The sequence below is a fragment of the Alligator sinensis genome, unplaced genomic scaffold (genome assembly GCF_000455745.1).
Source record: "Alligator sinensis unplaced genomic scaffold, ASM45574v1 scaffold137_1, whole genome shotgun sequence".
Classification (NCBI taxonomy): Eukaryota; Metazoa; Chordata; order Crocodylia; family Alligatoridae; genus Alligator; species Alligator sinensis.
Genome location: NW_005842545.1, coordinates 370,880 through 382,482, shown reverse-complemented (window position 1 = coordinate 382,482; position 11,603 = coordinate 370,880). Strand labels below are relative to the sequence as shown.

At 59.9% G+C, this 11,603-nt stretch overlaps 1 protein-coding gene across 1 annotated transcript in view; it reads right to left on the bottom strand.

Annotated features, from left to right (window-relative positions):
• The window catches only part of HUWE1 (HECT, UBA and WWE domain containing 1, E3 ubiquitin protein ligase), an 82,616-nt gene that overhangs the window by 25,154 nt on the left and 45,859 nt on the right, over positions 1-11,603 (bottom strand). The window contains 16 exon segments of the mRNA XM_014523851.2: positions 377-635; positions 1,104-1,310; positions 2,396-2,441; positions 4,159-4,316; positions 4,408-4,497; positions 5,024-5,202; positions 5,811-6,039; positions 6,720-6,891; positions 7,071-7,204; positions 7,652-7,750; positions 8,288-8,363; positions 8,727-8,872; positions 9,272-9,441; positions 9,736-9,918; positions 10,683-10,894; positions 11,462-11,603. The exon segment at positions 11,462-11,603 is cut by the window's right edge and continues 29 nt beyond it. Coding sequence (XP_014379337.1) covers positions 377-635; positions 1,104-1,310; positions 2,396-2,441; positions 4,159-4,316; positions 4,408-4,497; positions 5,024-5,202; positions 5,811-6,039; positions 6,720-6,891; positions 7,071-7,204; positions 7,652-7,750; positions 8,288-8,363; positions 8,727-8,872; positions 9,272-9,441; positions 9,736-9,918; positions 10,683-10,894; positions 11,462-11,603 — 2,502 coding nt within the window.

The window sequence follows — 11,603 nt, the reverse complement described above, 5'->3', positions numbered from 1 at the left end:
CTGCTTCTCCCCCTGCCTTTATCTGCCCACCCTCTGGTACCCATACCCCCTTCTATGGCCTCCATATGCCATGTCTCCCCCTGCCCAGTGCTCCCTTCCCTTTATCTACCCCACAGCCCTATCTGCCTCCTCGCATGGCCCCCATCTCTTCTACCTGCCCCTGTCCCCTGCTGCCCTCTGCCCCCTCCCATTCCCCACAAAGTCTCCTCCCAGACCCCTCCCCAACTGCCCACATCACCCCTCCCAGCCTCCACAGACTACTCCCCACCTGCTTCCCTCCCATGATCCCTACTTCCTCTCACCTGCCCCCCACCACTACCCCTATCTCCCCCCCAGTACCTTTGCCCCCATTTCCTCCTCTCAAGCCCCAGCTTACCTGTCCTCACCCGGGTGCCCAGTCTCAGCCTGCCCCTCGGGGCCTGGGGGCGGCCCTTCGGGGCCTACGGGAGTAGGACCTGGGGGGGTGGGGGTGGGTGGGGCTGGCTCAGGGGCACTGCCTCCTGGGGGCCCTTCAGCCCCACCCTCCTCCAGGGTGCAGGAGGCCAGGCTGCTGGTATCCATGGGTGAACCCTCCAGCTGGCTGCTCACGGCCGTCAGTGCATCCGAGTCCTCAGCCCGCTCCGGTGATAGAGAGGCTGGGGGAGTTAAGGGGTGGGAGTGATGGTGAAGAACCCAGTTATTGAGATGCCGCCACACCCCCTGATTAGACCCTGGATTGAGGAGAGAACCCAGGTGTCTGGGACTCCCAGCCAGCCCTGTACTAACTCCACCCAGCATGGGGAGAGAATCCAGGTGTCTGGGGTTCCCAGCCACCCCTGGTCTAACTGCTCCAGCTCCTTCCAAGAATGGGGAGAGAACCCAAGCATCTGGGCTCCTGGTGCACCCCTGATTCAATCCCTGAGGTTGCAAAGCCCACTCCTAGACCTGGGAGAACTAATGTGTCTGCCCTGCCCCGCCCCGGAAGGGCTGGGACCCAAGCGTCTGGACCTCCCCGCTCTTTCCCAGGAAGGTGGGGAAAAACCCAGGCATACAGGGCAGGGGGGGAATAACCCAGGTATCCAAGTCTCCCTGCAGGCTGGGGACTCAGACAACTGGGCACTCACTGATGGTGGGGGCAGGTGACAGTTCCATCTGGGTGGCCTCTGCGTCGGGCCGCCCAGGCCCTGGGTCCTCAGCAGGCAGCAGCAGGGTGCCGGGGCCTTCGGCACTCCCTGGCTCCACGCCCACGGTCCCTGGCATTGGCCCTGGCTCCAGCCCCGCCTGGGCCCCGCCCTCAGGCCCCTCTGCACCTGGCGAGGTGCCCACCCGCTCTGCCAAGGGAGAGAGGCTGCGGCTCAGGTATGGGACCCAGGAGTCTGGGCTCCCAGGCCCCTGTGATACCCCACCACACAGGACTGGAAGAGAACCTAGGCAACCAGAACTCCCAAGGGCCTGTTCTAATCCCGCCTCTACTCCCCTCCCAGAGCCAGGAGAGAACCCAGGTATCTGGGCTCCCATGGACCTGTGCTAACACCCCTGCAGGGCCAAGAGGGAACCCTGGCATTGGTGCTCTCAGGCCCCTGCTCTATAACCCTCCCCGCCGACTCCTCTCCCAGGGCCAGAAAAAAACCCAGGCATCTGGGCTCCCAGGCTCTGCTCCTAAACTCCAAGTTAGGAGAGAACCCAGGTGTCCAGGTTCCCAGCTCTAACCCCCTGCTCCCCCTCCCCTCTGCCTTCCTGGAGCTGGACAGAACCCCAGTATCCGGATGAACCCTGCTCCCTGCAGTGAGGGCCAGCACCAGGGAAAGTAGTAAGTTGTATAGTTACCTCGACACCGGGGCTCCAATCCCGACCCCACAACGATACAACTTACTACCTCACCCTAGTGCTGGCAGCAAGGAACCCAGGTATCTGGGTTCCCAGCCACCCACCAGCCCCTTCCCCCCCAATTTGGGTTGGAACCCAGATGTCTTGCTCTCTCCTCTCCCTCAGCCCCCACCCCTCTTGGAGCTCAGGCATCCAGCTCCTCCCATGCATATCCTCCAGCTCTGGGACGGAACCCAGGTGTCCATGCTCTCACCTCCTCTCCCACTCTCTGGCTCTGGGATAAAAGCCAGGCATCCAGGCTCCCCATACCCTCCAGCTCTGGGATACAACCCAGGTGTCTGGCCCTGGCTTGTTTCCTCCCAGGACCCTGTGATAGGCAGGACCCAGGCACCTGGGTGGAAGCGGTGAGAGGGGAACAGCGCAGGAAAGACAGTAGGCTGTATAGTTATCTCCGCGCGGGTGTGACCCAGAACTATACAATCTACTACCTCAGCCCACGCCGCCCGGCAGCGATGGTAATGGTGCTGGTGCATGGGGCAGCCTGTAAGGGGCGCTGTGGGGTAGAGGGGGTAGAGGCAGGGCACATTACCTGCCAAGCTCTGCTCCGCGGGGCTGGGTGATGGCACAGTGGCTCCCTGTGGGGGGACATGGGAGAGTGAGGGCGGGTGGGTCTGACCCCTTTAAGACTTTGATCTGGGGGGAGAACTGCCCTCTTTAAGGATCTGATCTTAGGGGAGTGGGAGGGCTGGATCCTATAGGGCCCTGGTCTGGGGCAAGATAAACTGCCTCCTAAAGAACCCTGATCTGGGAGGGCCTGTCCCTTTTAAGGCTCTGATCCTGGGGGTGGCTGTCCTAAATCGGGATGGGAGGTAGGTGCTCCCTATAGCATTCCTCAACCTGTGGGTTGCAACATTATATGAAAGGATCACAAACAAACTTTAAAAATGGATTCTCCTTTAAAGGAGAAAAACATGGGAAACTTGTTTTTTCGCTTGCAGGCTGCCCAGCCTACAAGAAGGTGCTTGGGGCTCCCCACACCCCACACAACCCCTCCTTCCCCCCACTGCCCCACACACTAGGGGGCTGGGGCTTGGGGGCAGGAGAGAGGGGCATTGGCCATCAATGTTTACAAATGGGTCCTGGTACAAAAAAGGTTGAGAACTACTGCCCTACAGGACCCTGATACAAGGGTACTTGCTAGGTGGGAGCATGTCTTCTATATAACTCTGACAGGAGAGGGCCTGCCCAAGCTGGGCAAGGTGTCCCCAATAGGGCCCCAATCTGTAGGTTGGTTGACCATACTTTTAAAGAAATCCAAGACACTGCACTGCGCTCCCCCCCACACCTTGTCATGGCTGCTTCCTCAGTGCAGTGCAGGAGATGCAATGTCCAGCCCAGCCTGCCCCCATCACTGCTCAGGAGGAGACAGGCCAGGCAGTGTGGCATCAATCCAGTATTTTTGCTTCTATTTTTTACTGAATGAGCGTGGCTTGTCAACTGGCTCAGGCACTGGGACAGCCTAAAAAATCTGGAACTGTCCTTGCCAAACCTGAATGAATGGTCACCCTATTTATAGGGCAGTTCGCAGAGGGGGCTGTTCCCTATAGGACCCTGATCTGGCAGTACTTGCTAGGTGGGATCACATCCACCACATGGCTCCAATCTGGAGGTGGGGAAGCTATCCCCTACAGCAGGGGTGTCCAACCTTTTTGAATGTTGTGCTGAATTATGAACTTTATCTCCCAGTGGGCCGGCGAGCCATATTCAAAGACCTCACAGGAAGCGGTATCACATCACCCCCCCAAAACGAAAGTACAGTGTTTACATTCATTTCTAGTCACAGCACTTTGGGCCTCAGAAAACAGCTTAGAGGGCTGCATGGTGGCCCCCGGGCTGTATGTTATCAAGCCTGCTGTACAGAGTCCTGATTTGGAAAAGGGGTGTCCCTTATAAAGCTCTGATATTGAGATAATTGCTAAGTGGATGCACATCTCCTATAAGGCTCTAAACAAGGAGAGGGGATAGCTGGCCCCTATAGGCTTCCTTATCTGGGGGGCTGGGGAGGGAGGCCATGTTTCCTATATGGACCTAGTCTGGGTCCTATCCACTGTCAGTTCTCAATCTAGGGGCACTTACTAAGGGAGGAGGGGAACTGTCCACCTATAGGGCTTTGACTGGGGGTGGTCTGTCTCCTATAGGGCCCTTATTCCCTCCCTCCTGCCCTATTCCCAATGCCAGAAGCTCCCATTCCCATAATGGGACTTATGGGGCAGGGGGTGGGTGGTGTCCATGCTCCCCCTCCTGCATCCTCCCCACCCTGTCCCTGTAAGCCTTAAAGGGCTGGGGTGGCACCTGAGCATTGGACTCTACAGGCTCAGGATCATCGGGGGCCTTGTCAGCTGCCTTGGCCTCATCTTCCTCGGTCTGTTGCTTGCGCCGCTTCTCACGCCTCTCCTCCAATTCCTCATCCCGCAGCGCCTCCAGGTGGTTCAAGATGGGCACCTTCACCACTGCAGGGAGGGAGGCAGGGGATTAGGGGGACGGGGAGGGGGGGCCTCAGGAAGAAGGGCTGGTGGGGGAGGAACGGTAACAGCAACTCACCTGAGACGCAGTCGTGCATGCTCTCGGCATCCAGCACCTTGCACTCCTCAGTCCAGCGCGTTAGGGCTGTGGGGATGCTCGACAAGGTTCCTGGGGGCGGAGTCGGGACAAGGTATAGAATCAGGAGAAAAGCTGTATCCCCAGAGCTTCACGACTTGCCCCCCAGGCCCAGCCTGGTCAATAGACACACCCAAGCGCTGCCCCCAGCTCCAAGCCTTGTCCCTCACCTGCCTATCAGGTGGCTAAGGGAGGCCCCAGCCCCCATGTCCCAAGCCCCACCTACCCATTAGACCCTCAGCCCCACGCTCTGCCCTGAATCAGGCCCCACCCTGCATTTGTTTGTGGGTTAAACCAAGCCCCAAGCCCTGTCCCACGCTTGCCTACCTTGCTGGTGGCTAAGCCAGGCCCCACCTCTTGCCCCAAACCCCCATCCCCTGCTCTGCAATTGCATGCCTGGCTGGTGTATAAGCCAGGACCTGCGCCCCCAGGCCCCCCACCCCCCTTTCTTGCCTGGCAGCTGGCTAAACTAGGCCCCACCCCCTGCCTTCAGGCTCCACACTCACCTGCCTGGTTGGTGGCTAAGTCAGGCCCCAGTTCAGTCCTGCTCTCCACTCACCTGCCTGGCTGGTGGCTGTGCTTTGGTCGTGGAAGAAGTCATCAAGCAGCTCGTCATCAGAGCGGGCAATGATGTGCACATCGTCATTCCCAACCAGTAGGCGGGCACGGCCCCGGCTCTGCAGCGGAAGGCTGCTGCTCAGCTGCAGGATGTCAGCTGCTGCTGATGGGCCCAGCAACCTGCGAGGGAAGCAGGGCTGGGGGGTGAGATTGTGGTGGAGTGACCAGGGACCAGCTAAGCAAAACACTGCCCAGGGAAAGCTGAGATGCAGCCTGCTCCAGGGTAGGACAAGATGGGGAACAGCCAAATGTAACACTGCATGGGACAGGCTGAGATATAACCAGCTCAGGGCTGTGGAGCCTGGGGAATGTCTAGACATAAATCCACCCAGAGCAGGTGGATATACTCAGCCCTGGGGTGGGGAACACATAAGTATAAACACTGCCCAGGGAAGGGTAAGATGTGCTAAGCTCTGGAGACAGTAACTAGGAAACATGTAAATTTAATCACCACCCGGGGAGGGTGGACCAGTCAAAAAATGGCCACGTATAACACCACCCAGGAAGACCCAAGATGTGCCCACTGGGGAAGCAATGAAGGGGGGAAACACCTAGGAAATGGCTGAGTATAACACTGCCAGAGAAAGTCAAGATGCAGCCAGCTCTGGGGTAGAACCAGCTGAGCAACAGCAGAGTGTAACCATGCCAGGGAAGGACCAAGGTGTGCCCAACTCTGAGGCAGCACACGGCCCAGAACAACACCCCTTGGGGAAGTGGCAGGGACTCACCTCTGGAGAATGAGGGGTGGGTTGGGCTGGCGCGTGCCTGGGTAGTGCACATGGATGGTGTGACCAGCATTGGCTGTGAGCTGGCGCAGTGTCCGCTGGCTGCGCCCGATGCCCTGCGCCAGGCGTGTGGTGGCTGAGCCGCTGCCCAGTGTCAGGGCGCCATGGTCAGCATGGCGCACCATAAGTGGGTGTGTGGCTGGGATGTTACCAGGCGATGGTGGGATGTCCGCTGAGGGGGAGGGGAGAGAAGAGGTAGTAAGTACAGAGTATGGACAACCCAAGCATCTGGGCAGTCCCCACTCACCAGGGAACCCAGGCATCCTGGCTGGCCTGCATCCACCCAAGGGAACCCAGATATCTTGATAATACCCCCTACCCACACCCAAGGAACCCAGGTATCCTGGTGACCCCTCACCCCCACCAGGGAACCAAAGCATCCTGGCTGCTGCCTCCACCCAGGGAAAAAAAAAAGTCAAAAGGACCAGGGGCTCCTGGTTCAGGATAAGGAACCCAGGTGTCCATGAGCCCCCCCACCCCCAGTCTCCCCCAGGGAAGCCAAGCATTTTAGTTCCCCACCCTATTTTCTTCCCCAGGGACCCATGCATCCAGATGCTCCCCTCTTTCTCCCCTGGGAACCCAGGTGTCTGAATGCCTTCCCCCTTCCTCATAGGGACCCAGGCAATTAGACCACACTCTCTGAGGAACTCCAGCATCTGGCCAGCCCCTTGCCCCCACAGGGAGCCCAATGTCTGGGCCACACCCCTCCAGGGACCTAAATGTCTTGGCTATCCCACTTCTCACTTAGGGACACAGTCATCTAAGGTCCCCCCATTCCCCAGCCAGGGGACCTTTGCACCCAGCCAGCCACCTCCCTGCCCCCACCCCAGGGAACCCTGCCCCCGGGCACACCAGCACTGGAGAACATGCTGTCAAACTCAATGATAAGGTCATCATCGCGGTCAAAGCGTTCGAAGCGCACGAGAGGGGAGGCACTGAGATCAGGGTAGTCCTCGTCCAGCTCCATCTCTGATCCGTCATCATCATCCTCCTCCTCCTCCCCCTCCTCCCCCTCCTCATCGTCCTGCAGGGGCCAGGGGGCAGGAGCAGGGTCAGGGAACTTGGCATCCAGACTCCCAGCACCCCCCAGGGCTTGGCAGGGAACCCAGGCATCTGGGCTCCCAGAATTCCCTCCCAAACAGAGCCCAGGTGGCCGGGGTCCCAGCCCATGCTCCCAGGCAGAACCCCAGCATCCAGGCAGACCTGGTCATCCTCATCTTCCTCCTCCTCCTCCTCCTCCTCATCTTGACTGTCGTCCTCATCCTCATTGCTGCCACTGCTGTCGTCCTCTTGTGTGTGCTCCTCCTCGTCCTCGGGGTCCAGAATGTTCATCGAGTCTTGGGAGGCGGGAAGGGTCAGGACACAGACATCAAGGCCCCTGGCACACCCCCTCCTTCTCCAAACCAGAGAACCCAGGTGCCCAGCATGCACTGCTATGCCTCATGCCCAATTGAGCAACCACCCTAGCCAGAGGACCCAGGATCCCGGCACCCACCCCTCCCAGAACCCAAGCAATCTTGTCCCCTCTTGCCCTGGGGAACCCAGGCATCCCAGCACTTCCCCCTGCCCCTCTCCCCACCCAAAAAACCTAGGCATCTTGGTGCCTTCCCCTAATCCAGGGAGCCCAGGCACACCCCCACTGTTCCCTGCCTCAGGGTACCCAGGCATTTGGATAGTCTTCCCCCCCTTGCCCCAGAGAACCCATGAATCCCTGCCCTGAGGAACCCAGGTGTCCAGGCACCTCCCCCCAGCATTGCCCAGAGAACCCTGGCATCTGGGCGCACCCTCACGGTTGGCTTGCAGCGTGGAGGCCTGGCTCAGGTTAGCAGGCGCCTCGTCCATGAGCACATCCTCCTGGGACTCATCCTCGCCTGGCCGGCTCACTTCAGAGGGGAGAGGGAGTGAAATGGGGACCCAGGCATCTAGGTGGACAGACCTGCACCACTCTATAGTCCTCCCAGGGAAGCTCTGGCATCTAGGTATTCCTCCAAGTGAATTCAGGTGTCCAGGCAAACAGACACCCTGACCCCAACTGCCTGGGAAACACAGGCAACTGGGCACCCCTTTAATTCTCTTCCCATGGAACCCAGGGATCCAGTGCCCCCTCCTGCCTGGGGATTCAGGAGGCTGGGCAGACAGACTCCTGCCCCACCACAGGGAATCCAGGAGTCAGGACAAACCCCTAACCTTCTTAGAGAACCCTGGTGTCCAGGTACTCCAGACTCCCATGAGGACCCAGGTATCAGGGTAGACTACAACCCCTCGCCCCACTACCCCTGGGGAATCCCAGCATCCAGGTGCCCCTAGATCCCTCTTGCAGAGTTCATGTTCCACCCCCCACTTCCCAGGGAACCCAGGCATCCAAGCACCTTCCCAAGCCCCCTAACCCTGAGCCCACCCAGCAACCTCCAGTTGCTGACCAATGATGGTACTGTTGCCAGAGCCACCATCTCGCTCCAGCAGCTCATCAATGAGGTCCTCCAGTTCATTTTCCACCTGGAGAAGGAGGTGGCGTCAGAGCCCTGCCCCTTGATGTGCGTCTCCTGGGTGCTAAGCACCTTGAGCTGTCCCACCCTTTTCACTGGCTTGGCCCTCAACCCCTGATCTCCCATCTCCTGGGTGCTGAGTACCTGAGGCTGCCCCACCCCCTCCCTAGAAGCCTTACCCCTTCCCTGCTTCTCCTGCATGCTGAATGCCTTAGGCTACTCTGCTCCATAACCACTGGCTCCACCCCCTTATCAGAAGACCATTCCCCTTCCTCCAGAAGCCCCACCCCACATGGGCTGCCCCCCCCCTTTGCCTGTTGGCTCCACCCCTCTCTATTGTCCCTGCCCCCTCCCCCTGGCCTCCCCACCTGACCTGCATCTCCTGGGTGCTCAGCACCTCCGGCTGCCCAGCGATGACCACGGTGTCGCCCTCGGCCTCCCCATCCATGATGTCACCATCAGGGACCTCAGCTTGGGCTGTGTCTCCATCCTCAGGGGCCTCTGCTTCACCTGGCTCCCCTGGGAGGTGTGTGTGTGTGTGTGTGGGGGGGGTGTGGAGTCAGAGGTGGGGCCCAGCATCAGGCTCCACCCCTCCCTGAGAACCCAGGACTCCTAGTTCTTGGTCCCAAGCCCACCAGCCCCTTTATGGCCCTTCCAAAATATCCTCGTGTCCAGCCCCTACCCCTCCCAGGTCAAAAAAAGAATCCAGGCACCTGCCCCTTCCCCACTCTCACTCAAGGCTGGGACAGAACCCAGGCATCTAGCCCGCCCCCCCTGCCCCCCACCCAGGCTGGGATAAGCCCCAGGTGTCTGAGACCCCAGCTGCCTTCCCCTGCTGGGCTGAGATAAAACTCAGTTCAGGGCCCCAGGTCTGGTTCCTCCCCCTCTCCCCAGGCCCCCCCAGGCATCCAGGCCTACCGTGGGGCTGGTTGGTGCCAGGGGGGCAGGCGCTGGGGGGGGCATCACCCTCACTCTTGCTCTTGCTGGTGCTGCCCTTGGTGCCGAAGAGGCTGCTGGGCTGGTTCACGATGCGCGATAGTGTCTCCAGTGGTTTCAATGCTGCGTTCACTGTGTTTGCCATATTGGGGCTATGGGAAGGGGAGGACTGAGCCAGAGAACTCAGGCATCCAGGCTTCTTCCACCTTCCCCCAGAGTCCATGACATGCCTAAAGAACCCAGGCATCCAGGCTTTCTGCCTTCACTGCTCTAATGCTTCAGACTCCATCTGCCCCACCTCCCACACCCCCTGGAGTCTAACACCTCCCCCCTGCCAAACTCCCAGTAAACCCCAACGCATGGATACTTCCCAGGAACCCCAGGGGTCTAGGCTCCCCAGTGCCCTGTTGCCCACCCCTTCCAGATCCCCAGCATCCAGGCGGCACCTGGAGAGATCGAGGCTGTGGGGCACACGTGCCAGGTCACTGACCAGCCCCTTCTTGAGGAAGAGGCGGATGATGTTGCTGAGCCCATTGTGTGGCGCCTTGGAAGCTGCGCTGCTGTAGAAGCTTGAAGCTGATGGGCACGACTCCATGATGGTGCTGATGATGCACATCACTGCCTGCAGCCTGCAGGACCAAGGGGGTCAGGGAACCCAGGCGTCCGAGTGCTTGGGCCTCCACCCCTCACTCCAGGAAATCAGCCTCCCAGAGAGCCCAGGCCCTGAGCCTCCTAGAAACTGAGGTGTCCAAATGCCTGGGCCCCACCCCCATGCCACCAGGAACCCAGGTGTCTAAGCACCCACACCCCCTCCCAGGAACTGGGGCGTCCAAATGCCCTGCCCTTGCCACACTCCCCAGCAGGAAACTCAGATGCTTAAACACCCAAATACAGCCCCTCCTCTTCCACCTGGAACTCAGGTGTCCAAGCCCTGATGTTCCCAAATCAAGAAGGATCTCAGGCATCTGGGCTACACAGCTCTGAGTTAAGAGAGAACCCAAGTGTACTGGGTCCCTAGCTCCAACCCCACCCCCACCTCCTCAGGCTGGGATGGAACCCAAGATTCTTGGTCCCAATCCCATGATCACAGGCCAGGCTGGAACTCGGGTATCTATCCCACACACTCCTGCTGGAAGCAGCTCTGGAGTCTGGGCCCCCAGCTCATCCCCCCTGAACTGGGATGGAACCCATGCATCTAGGGCCCCAGTTCCTCCCAACCCAGACTGGAATGAAATGCAGGCATCTAGGGCCCCAGTTCCTCCCAACCCAGACTGGAATGAAATGCAGGCATCTAGGGCCCCAGTTCCAGCCCCCCCAGGGTTGGGCTAGAACTCTGGTGTCTGCCAGTCGCTCCCCACACTGGGCTGCAAGGAACCCTGGCATCCAGGCACACCTGGCATGCTTCTCGGTGCTCTCAGCCATGGCCAGGGCACGGCCCAGCGCAGCCTTGACCTCGCTGACAAGGGCAGCTTGGGCATCGGTGCCACTGCCTGCAGCTGCCAAGCTGGCCAGGAAGAGCCGTGCCAGAGCTGGCGTGTCCTTGTCCTCGGCCGCTGGCCAGTGTGGCAGCAGGTGATCCAGGACGAAGGCCAGCACACTACAATCCTGCATGGGAGGAGGAGTTGGGACCCAGGTGTCCGGGCATTAGGCACCCCCCACTGTAAGCCCCAAGGCCCTGCTGCCCCTCCAGAGAACTCGTGTATCCAGGTGCCTGGTCCCCTCCTGGCTCAAATGCTAACAGCCCTCTGCTGCCCTTTGCAGAGTTTAAGGGAGGCCAAGCTCCCAACCTCCCATTCTGACACAGCGAACCCTACTCATTCAGAGTAGAAGGACAACTCAGGTGTCCAGGCTCCCCAGAAAGCCTTGATGTCCAGCCCCTGCCTGCCCCCACCCTCCCCAGCAGAAACCAATGACAGCTGGGACCCCCAGGGCAGAGAATCCCAGAGTCCAGCCTCCCGTGGCAAAGAATACCAGCATCTTCCCCCCTCCCCCCGCAACCTAATGATAAGCCCCCAAAGTCTGCCCCCCTCGTTCCAGAGAACCCCAGCATCCAGGTCTCCGCAGGAACAAGGAACCCCAGCATCCAACTCCCTCCTCCCCTACCAAAGAACCCCACCATCTGCACCCCAACTCAGGAACAGGGAACCCTGGCATCCAGGAGCAGAGACTCGCCTCCTTGATGAGCTCGGACTGGCCGACGGAGTAGCTGTAGTTGGCAATGAGGGTGGCAATACCCACGTAGGAGCGTACCAGCTCTGCTAGCAGACGCAGGATGGTGGAGGTAGGCAGCAGTGGGCGTGACCCCCGTGCCCGG